Below are 11,089 nucleotides of genomic sequence, written 5' to 3'. Positions count from 1 at the left end.
TCAACCAACATGACAAAAAAAATGTTTCTGGACAGGATCACCCACCATGCCTTTAATGTGGCGCGTTGTGTCAAATCGATACTAAGGGGCCGTTTACACGAGACCTCGCTGCTCGACTATGTATTAACGTTTCCCCAGCAAAATGTGGATTTGCTGCACAAATAAGACCAGCGGAGACACACTTTAAGAGAGACTTTAAACACACATATACGTCGACCAACGGTATTAAAAAGCACGTTTCCCTTATAACTGTGCATGTGTATGTGCCAAGGCACGTCCTGTTTCTTTACACAACAACATCGCCATCGACTGGCCTGCCGTGCATACTACATCGTTTTTATCCGTTATCCTGGAACCGTGTAAATGCAGACAGTTTTGATAACGCTGTCATGTGTACGTGAAATTTTTCAAAAACGCTAAGGAATTTTTTTCCGTTTTTCATCGTGTAAAAGTGGCTTAAAAAGCTCAAGGAGCTGGACGGCGAATATAATTATCAACGTGTTTTCATGCCGTCATAAAAGTAGGCAATCGTGACCAAATTTAAATTTTGAATTTACCATAAATCTTATAAAAGCAACGTAAATAAAAGTTGAAGCGCCTACTGTGCACACGTTTATGCAGGCAGTTGATTTCTAGGAGCTTGTTTAAAACACCAAGAAACTTGCACCACCGCAATTAAACTTATTTAAAATAAAACATTAAGAAACATGTTTCTTCACACTATTGATAGGATTTATTTTATAAAACAATTTAGAATAAAACAAGTTTAGTTTACTCACCTTTATCGTCTGAGGAGTTGATTTTCAGAAAATGGCCACCAGCGCTCTTGAAAGCCGGTCAAGTTCTGCGTCACATGATCTAACCAAATCTTAAAAATTGTGTCAAATTGACCAATTACCAGATTCATGCGACTTTACTAAAAATTACTTGTTGTGATTACTCATTATTTTAAGCTAAACACAATTTCAATATATTTTTTAACATTTATAGCAAGAAATTAAGTAAACTGCCTATTTTATTGAACCATATTTACTATGGCCATGAATCATTTTTTAAAGTACAGTAGAAGAACCGTTACTTGGCTAAACTTAAATGCAACAAAGTTACACTACCCATTCAACAATTTATTATTTTAATAAAATTTAAATACAATAAAATTCAACTAATTGTTTATTTAATACAATCATTATACAATAAGATAGTCATGTAAATTAATATTCACATAAATTAAATTAAATATAAACAGTCAAACAAACTCAGACCGGAAGTTAACTTTGGGCCAGGCGTGTATGTCCAATGAAACTGTAGTCACATGAAAGTAAATCAATGGCAGAGGAATTATTTGTTGTAATATTTAAAAAAGAAAAATTTAATACCATAATCACTTCCAATGCACTTACAGCTTGCTCAAACCGAATAAACATCAACACAAACACATCACATATAAATTAAAAGTAACTTATGTCAACAATACACGTCCTGTAGTTAAACAGGTTGTATATTGGGCATAACGCATGCTGGAATTATTTCTAGAGATATTTGATCATTTATCTCATATTATATATTTATTGGGTTACATATTGGTAAGCAAACGAGTAAGGATTTCTAGCCATGCAGTTATAACACACCTTGAAAGGGGATGGTGATTGAAAACTGTTCACTAAATAAGGATTATTTTGTTTTCTCCATGGAACAAACTTCCTTTTCAGAGCTGTTGAAATCATTTAGCTCTGTCAGTGCCACCTGTCAAAAATTGCATACCATTTTGTTAGCCTTGTACACAACCTTGTATGTCTGAGGTACAACCCCGTATGACTTGGGACATTTATTTGTACTGCAGATCAAAATAAAGCATCGGAAATATGTGTACATGTGTGTTTTATGCAATTTTATTAATTTTGCATCAAAGTTTAGCCCGGCAGAAGGTATTCTTATTGACCAAGCGCTTGGACTGAATTAAGCCGTGAAATGAGCTTCAATCTATTGTTCTGTCACCACGAAGAACAGAGATCAATACTTATGATCTCCACCAGCCCCCCTGAAACTAAGCACATATGCTGCCTTCGGGCATAACTAAATCAGGCTTAACCAAATGATACAAAAACAGTCTTTACAAACTAATGCATCGTCACACATGAAATGAAAGGATTAATATTGTGCATGTTATTAAGATGACATTTATATTACATTTATGCATTTGGCAGAAGTGACTGTGAATTCAAGCTATACATGTTATCACCCATGTGTTTTCCCTGGGAATCACACCCGACTTTGGCGTTAGCACCATGCTCTACAAACTGAGCTACAGGAACATGATCCTCACTTATCCCAAAATACTCCATCCTATTGTTCTTTTTTCCTCCTTTATGCCCAATTCGCTTTTACCTCCATGTCCTGCCCTCTATTGTTTTTCTCTCTCTGGGTTATACTATTTTCATACCCCTCCATTGGCCCTGGGTCAGACATCCTGCCTCCATCCATCTCTTCATCCACCCATCCATCTTTCCATCCTTCCAGCAACATCAGCCAGCTGCCCCAACACACACACACACATACATACAGAATATACTTTAATTCAGTCAGTGAGGTCCTTGCACCCTTCCCAAAGCAATGCCCAGATCTAAACACATGCACCAGGCAAAAAGGGCAGCTGAAGGGGGATGGGTGAGTCTGGAAGCCATATGCCTCTTTCTCACATTTGACTCTGTGTATTTATATGTGTATGTGTGAGGAGAAAGGGATGTGTTGGAGGCAACAGCAGACCAGCTGACTTTGTTCACAAACAGAGGCCAAATATAAGAGGCTTTGATGAAACGTAATATGTCTCATCAGTCTGATCAATAATGCAGTGTAAAATGTAATCAATTTGAAGCTTATATGCGGATGGTGAAAAAATTGATTAAATATATTATTGAGGAGCATATTTTCTCATCAGCTTGGCGTTGAATAAAACATTCAATTTTAATGATTATATTAGAGGGTTTTTTTTTTGTTGTTGTTGGTCTCATTCATATGCAAAAAGTGAGTGGCCGGTAGTCATTGATGTGGTTGTTAAAGTCAAAATAATAGTAAAGCCTCTCCTATTCAGGCCTTTTATGAGAAGTTTGCCAATAACAATCTCTCCTTTTTACAGCCTCATGCCCCTTTTACTTTTTATTATAAGCGTCTTATTAAAATTCTGTATCTCATTGGGACCAGCAGCTTCTCCAAGGCTGTGCTCTTACCTGTTTTATCACACAGACGAAGATGATATAAAAGAGCTGGAGAAACAAAGAGGAAATGTTGCGTCTTGCACTTGACGAAATAAGCATTAACTTGATTTTTTATGGGGAATAGAAAGATTGATCTTCGAAAGATTATTGTTTGATGAAAACTCACATAACCATTTTGTGAGACGTATTAATGTTGATCTAGATTACATTTTCGGCCAGATTAATTTATAGATTAGATGAAATATGGCGCCTTGAAAATATTTAGATTCACAAAACCTGACACTTGAGGCTAATTCAAAACGTTCAGCTTTAGTCACACCACAAGACCTTCTGCCAAGTCTTTGCAGTATCTTCCAGGTGGTGTTTTACAAAGTCTTTGCATGGACTCATATGCTTTTTCTTCAAAGGCTTTTTTTCTTGCCACTGTTCCCTTAAAGGGCTCTATTGTGCAATAGCTTGGAGCTTGTTTACCCATGGACACAATTTACAACTGTAGCCGCTGACTTCTGCAGCTAAGTCAGAGTGATGGTTGGCATCACGGTAGCCTCTATGACAAGCGTTATTCCTGTTCAATGATTAAGTTTAGGGGGATGGCCTTACCCAGGCAGAGGAGTGTAGTTTTATTTTCCTTCCACTTCTGTATGATGGACTACACCATGCTCTGAGATACGTTCATTGCCTCCCCCAGATTCGTGTCTCTCCACAAATATATCCCTCATTTGTTTAGAATGCTCTTTTGTCTTCATTTTGCCTGCTTGTAAAGGAAATCTCACCATACTCTCAGACTTTATGGAAAGGGAGAATATTTATGCTCATGAAGCAATTCAAAAATACGAGATGCACATATTTCCAGCACAGGTGGAGACTAGCAACAAACTGGAGTTTATAGACAATATATTTATAAGAGAATATGCAAAGTTAGTCTACTAATTGTGAAATTGTAAGTAAATAATAATTGTGGTAAAATCAAAGTTTTATTATTCATAAAATTACACATCTTGTGGAAAAGTTGCCTTTCAATAACTTACACTTGGAAACTGATGCAATAAATCATAAAGAGAGAAGCAAAAGTTTTAAGGAATTAGTTCAGATATCGAACTTGATTACGACAATTTAAAAGGCAGGAAATTTATGAAATTTATAAGCAAATTTATGAATTATTAATGGTGTCAAAGAAAACCTTTTTCTGGGCAAAACCTGCATTCCACCTTGCAAAAAACTTTGTCTAGGACAAACACTTTATTTAATCACTGCTTAAGATAAAAAACAACATAAAGGTTGAGAAATGACTAAGCAAAGAAAAAGAAAAAGAATTATTAAGTAGATAATGAAATGCTGTTTCAATTAGTTTTTAGTTCACTGCAGACAGCTGTCATCTAAAATCCCATTTAAAATGGTCTTGCTAAAAAAATAGTGCGCTTTGAAAATATTGTTGTTTTATATACATAGTATATAACCCACTCCTTGCTGCCAGACCCCGCTTGTTGAATAGCTCTACCCTGAGGCTCTCACTCTGGTCGAGAAAGAAGGCGCTGAGTGGATGGAGGAAACGAGGGGGTGGGACATGGGTGTGACTGTCGTGGATAAGTGCATAAAGTGAATGATTTGTAAGAGGGAGAGAGAGAGATAGCAACATTCTCCGTCATTTCGCACTTTATTAGGGAGTCAGTGGAATGTTATCTCTCAAATCATCAGAGGCACGGGCACAAGCACGCGTGGATGTGGTTGAACAGAAGGATGGCGGGAGCAATAGTATCCTAATCCACGGGGAAATAGACAGCCTGAGCAATTGACGACACTTTCTCATCAAAACGATCTTATCCGAGAACGCGTGTCCATTGTTATCCAAGCAAGGGTCAGAGGGCATCATATCGTGAACCGGTCCCAGTCTTTACATTGCTCATGGAAATTTCAGCATACAACAACAAAAATCTACGTTACCGATCTGTATTATAAGTGACGAGGAACATACTACGGATAAATATATTGCTGATGCCGAATTGTACAGAAAATAAGATTTGAGAAGGGAGAATGGACAGATGAAAATGTTTTACTGAATACAGACTTGTCGAAGCTTATTTCTGGGGAATAACACATTTCTCGTCGATTTCGCCATCAATAGCCGGTATTTTTCCACAGGTGAGTTTAAAATAAATATTCGTTGTTTGTAATACTTTCATCTTCATGTTGTGGTAAAATTGTGGTTAATATATCTGATTTAACATTAGTATGTTAAACTTACTAATGCAAATGACATGGGTATGAAAGTAAAATAAATATTTTATAAATAAAAATGCAAAATTCTTAACTAAGAAAAAAATAAGGTTACTTGTGAATTACCTCGTATGATATTTATTCCCTTGTGTCATCTGGAGCTATAAGCTTTGCATTTGTGACAGATGGTCAGCAATTACTTTTTTTAATTGATTTCCATTACATTTTGCATGAAACCAGTAAATATTTATAGCCATCTATGATTATAGTCTTTTGAATGATTAGCTACGAAATTCAATGTGACAACAAAAAAATTGCAAATGTTTATTAGTAACTAATTTGTGGTTGAAATGACAGAACCGAAAAAAAATAGTTTTCAGAACTGGCATGCAAACACCGGCTACAGCCAATATTAGGCTACAGAAAAAATACTACGCTTTAATTTAGACATTTATTTACAGATTAGTATTTGTATTGAGAGAACAACTTCGTTCATTTATATATATATTTTTTAAACTTCCATATTTTTGACAACCATGTGTACTTTGTGCCCTCCCATCAGATTAGTAACCAAGCAGTGCATTTCTAAAGTCCTGAAGATGATGCTGAGTCCCGAACAGACGGATCCTGATCTCACCTGGACACAGCCGGACTCGGAATGTCTGAACGTCATGAATGTGGAATGTGTGGCCCACGAGCCCTTTGAGTCCGACGATGGGAAAGCTCGCACACTCGTGCCAGCCGGGCTCACCAGGGAGGAAAAGAGAAGGAGGAGGCGCGCTACAGCGAAATATCGCTCTGCTCATGCCACGCGAGAGCGCATCCGCGTGGAAGCCTTCAACGTAGCATTCGCTGAGCTCAGAAAGCTGCTACCGACACTCCCACCCGACAAGAAGCTGTCAAAGATAGAAATTCTTCGCCTGGCTATCTGTTACATATCTTACCTTAACCACGTTTTGGACGTTTGAACGAACTCTGGGCCTTTTTAAAATACCCTAAAACAAAACCCTACAGGTGTATTTAAAGAAGACTTTTACTGTCATGGAGTAGCCTATTACAGCAGGATATAAAATCGTATGAAATATAGATAACACTTTATAATAACTTTTATCCATAGCCTATTAACAAACACATACATTTTTACAGTAAATAACTGAATAATAATCAAATAATAATCAAAGCATAACACAATATAATATTGTTCATGGTATTAATAAAAGTTACTAGAAAGTGTTATCTACAATTCTGTATGTGTTGCAGTACAGTAAAGCTTGTTGTTTTTGACACTGTAGCAATATAGTTTCGGATAGCTGTTTAAAGATTATCAGTTATCCTGTAGCTTGAAATCATAACTACATTTGTGGCAATAATAAGCTGTGGAAAAAATTGGGCCATCCCAATTGACAAATACAATTTACCAATTCCCCTCCGTTCACATGCATTAAGCATCAGGCTACTATGTTCATACAACTAACCTAATGGATATAAATCAAACAAGTTTTGTCAACCATCTGAAAAAAAGTAATGTATATTTCTATGTGCTGGAACAAATCCGTGAACTTATTCTTTATTTATATGTTCTTTGTTTATTATTTTATTTATAAGTAATTTAATTTATGTGAGTGTCCTTAATGTAACTTGCAGTGTTTACATATAGGCCTACATGTAAATATTTAATGTTGTGCGATTATTCATGTTTTAGACTGTTGTCGCAGAGTTGGGGTTTACTGTTGCTTTTCACTTGCACTTTTCATTGGCAGTTTTTTAGGAGTAGGAGGGCCTTCGCTGTGTATGCACTAAGGTTATAATAATGTTGCTGTTAATGTCCTGTCCTATGATAACGAAAAGCACTTCCCATTGGGTAGGACTTATTGCTGTATTGTTTATTTCGTTTACAAAAGTGCTCATTGAAAGCATCTTGGGTACCTCAAGACTTGTGGCGGATTAGAAGTAAAACTATTCTTCTTTTTGAACGTATACATGAAATAATTGTAAAATGAATGTCAAAATAATAATTGGCAAAATGCTAACATAAACAGCGATTTTATCACCAGGTTATATATAGCCTACAGTTGCTTGCCTCCCAAGTCCACAAACTACCCAGACGCTCTCTATGCTGCGACCAAAAATGATCTTAAAGTAGTTTATTTTTTCTTTTGCAAACTATTTTATAAAGATTATTTGTTTACGTGTTTATTGTGAACCTCTCGGAAATTTTATAGTGAACAAATTAGCCTATCTCACATCTGCCTCATATCCAAAGATAACCCTGTTAATTCAGGGTTTTGTCCGTCATTTTGTAGTGGAATAGCCAGTGCACTGGTTTTTACCAACGCAGTTTTTCATAACTATTTTAGAATAAATGGTAAAAACGAAAATATATTCGACGCTGATTTGTCTGTTGTAGTTTTTGCATAAAACGATATGGAATAAAATTGTGCCAATACGAAGATTGCACGATCTTTATCTAACACTCTTTCATTGATACAATGAGCTGTCGTTAATTTTTATTTTGTTTAAAAACATGCTTTATTTTTTCATTCTGTCACACACATGCATGTGTTCACGGTCCGTTCTGCTCACGGCCCAAAGGCGACTATCTCCCAAGAGAGGAGACAGGTGCTTGTCCAGACGGGCCAAGGCAACCAAATTACGACCCGTCTGCTGCGTCCCGTGGGAAAGTGCGAGAGAGCATGTGCGTGTATATGTACGAGTGTGGGGGTGATCATATTTCACATTAAAGAAATCATAACTACACTCCGTTGAAGACTATATCATAAAGATATAGGCCGAATTTCACTCAAACAACAGGAGAATAATAATAACATGTAAGAATATTTAAACGTAAAGTTAAATATTAAGTCTACATATCTAATAAGCATTTCAATGCTAGTTAATGCACCACAAAGTTCCTTACACATGCAGCCAGGCTGTTCTGCTTCTAATGGTGTGCCATGTTGGAAGTGAACAGGCCTCGTTAGGATTATGTAATGAATGACTCTCAGCTCCGTTGTTATACCATATGTCCGCCTGTATGTCACGGAGAGGGTTCGAATACATTAGCCCTCATCTCAGGTAGCCAGATTTGATGTTGACCCTTCATACAAAAAGCCAATCTGTCCTCCCTGCTTGTGGCTTGTGGCTTAAAGAATATTAATCAAAACCAAAACTGCATCATCCAACACGTTCCCTATATCTTCCACTCATCCACTGGCAAACTTGGATATTTAAAAGTCGTTATGTCTTCCGATGCTGTTTTTATCGAGAGAAAATGCCTGTCTATCTATCTATCTATCTATCTATCTATCTATCTATCTATCTATCTATCTATCTATCTATCTATCTATCTATCTATCTATCTATCTATCCACATCAGGGTCTCCGGATCAACCCGGCATATAGTCAAATTATTTGGAGCCAGATGGAAATGGACGGATGAGGGACAGAAGATATTAACAGTGTTTAAAAGAAAGGAATAAAAAACTGCTTAGAGGGGGGATACGAGGGTCCGTCTGTTCTCATTAGCTAGCGCATAGAAAGTGTCACGCTCAGAACAATGCGACCTGGCTGCGAGCTCAAGCCCGAACCATCTGTGCACGCGTCAGACATACAATGATCAGATTTTCATCACACAATGACAAAGTGACGGAGGTAGTCGGCGCGTGCATTTATTGACAGGAGGAAATAACCACTCTAAGTTTTTTTGCCAGATTGTCAGAAGGGAACGATATTTTTCTGCCAAACAGGCATTACAATTTACAATTAAACCCAAATGTGTCTGCGCTCTCAAATTTAGGCCTATGACAGTGTAACTGAATTAGAATTTAAGGTGGGTTTAATGTATAAAATGTAATTTATTTAATAAATTATTTGTGTAGTCCTATTATTTGTATGGAAATCTGATTCTTTTTAAGCAAATTACAAAAACAGTTTGAAAGTTTTTTTATTTTAAACGCTTCTGTATTGGATATTTGTCTGATTGTGAGTCTGCTTTTTTCCTGGTTAAATAAATAAAAAATAAAAAACGAACAGGCAAATTCTATTTCAAGGCCAAGAGCACTGGAACGGACAGAGCAGCTTCCTGCATTTGTGCTCAACAGTGCCACTTACTGGACAAAACACTAGTGAGCATTTATTTACAGCTCAGATAAATTTACCCTGTTGTTCTATACAATAATTGGAGTTATATTGTTGGCTATGTTTTCATAAGCATGCGTTACAGTTTTTTCCAGGTGTACATGCTCAGTTGCTTTTTTTGCTCAAACAACTGTCCTTCAGTTTTAAATGTACGGTGGACAGTTTTTTCACAATTTAGAGTGCGACTTTTTTAGTCAGATTTTTTTTATGGCTGCTTACCTCTCGACCAACATATGCAGTTTAGTTAAAATAAGAGAAAATAAAGACACCTTTAGCGTCCTTCAGTAAGCCAAATAGCAGCAAACAATAGTATTTGCCGCCCCCTATTGGTCAATTAAAAGAGATGACAAAAATCCATACAAACCCTTTTCCTTCAGTCATATTTAGAAATCTGTCTGCTGTGACAGATGTATGAAAATGTATTCAAAATCTAATATTAATTATCTCCAAGTAAAAGTAGCATTTACTGGCAAAAGCAAGTATATCTTTATTTTTTTATTGTTAAGGCTAAAATACACTTTTGCTCAGATTTTGCCCAGATTTTCAGTCTGGACTTGTTGCAGAAAGTCTGTGCCAGTCTGCAGAGTTGATCAGTTAGTTTGTTTCTATCTAAAACTTTCAAAAAGTCTGCAAAAACGTCTAGCTTTAAAAAAATCTGTTCAGATTTTAAAAGTCTTGTAGTGTATTCCAGCCATTACAGAGAATACTTGGTGAGCCTTCAAATTTCTCCATATTTTCAAATGTTGTTATAAACTTCTAACAATATTAAAAAATCATTATCAGCATTTCATTAATATAATACTATTTGCATAGTGTTATTGCATACAATAACATTGTGTTCAATCTATCATCTTTATAAAATATAGTTTTGTGCAGAATAGGAAACATAACAAGATTATAACCTTAACCTTAACAAATCCAGAATCCGAATTAAGAAACCAAGCCACTCTTTTGTGTATATAATACTACTTGCATAGTGTTATTGTGTTGCATACAATAACATTGTGTTCAATCTATCATCTTTTTAAAATATAGTTTTGTGCAGAATAGGAAACATAACAAGATTATAACCTTAACCTTAACAAATCCAGAATGCGAATTAAGAAACCAAGCCACTCTTTTGTGTTTTGTTGCTTGTATGATGCACTTTAAATCACAAGAACCCACTGCTAAAAATGGACACTAGAAGGCCCATTGACAAAGCTTTCAGACCCATATCCTTTCAGGATAGTCTATTTTTCATGAAGCCTTTGTACTGGTAAAAGCGTTTCATAAAATCAATATAAAATAAGTGCTTATACGTCGGTATCAAAAAAGCCAACGATCGTTCAAAATCTGGATTCAAAATCTGTTTTAAGATAGGTAATAATTTGATAATGTAATATAATGTAATAAAGTTTTATGATTTAAAAGAAGATAAAAGTACAAATGAGGAAAGGTGCTGTTAAACAATTATGAAATTAAAATACAAGTTTTTATTTAACATTGATATTGTTAGGTAATAGCTTAAAAGGGTTGAATACAAT

General features: G+C 35.9%; 1 protein-coding gene across 1 annotated transcript; it reads left to right on the top strand.

Annotated features, from left to right (window-relative positions):
* Window positions 1–4,707: 4,707 nt before the first annotated feature.
* Window positions 4,708–7,882, top strand: nhlh2 (nescient helix loop helix 2). Its single transcript, XM_057336258.1, has 2 exons — window positions 4,708–5,351; window positions 5,989–7,882. The coding sequence occupies exon 2, from the start codon at window positions 6,026–6,028 to the stop codon at window positions 6,392–6,394; it is 369 nt and encodes a 122-aa protein (XP_057192241.1). The 5' UTR covers window positions 4,708–5,351; window positions 5,989–6,025; the 3' UTR covers window positions 6,395–7,882.
* The last annotated feature ends 3,207 nt before the right edge of the window (window positions 7,883–11,089 follow it).

The sequence above is a fragment of the Triplophysa rosa genome, linkage group LG6 (assembly GCF_024868665.1).
Source record: "Triplophysa rosa linkage group LG6, Trosa_1v2, whole genome shotgun sequence".
NCBI lineage: Eukaryota > Metazoa > Chordata > Actinopteri > Cypriniformes > Nemacheilidae > Triplophysa > Triplophysa rosa.
The sequence above is the reverse complement of the archived record's forward strand: the minus strand, read 5'-3'. Positions and strand labels throughout refer to the sequence as shown.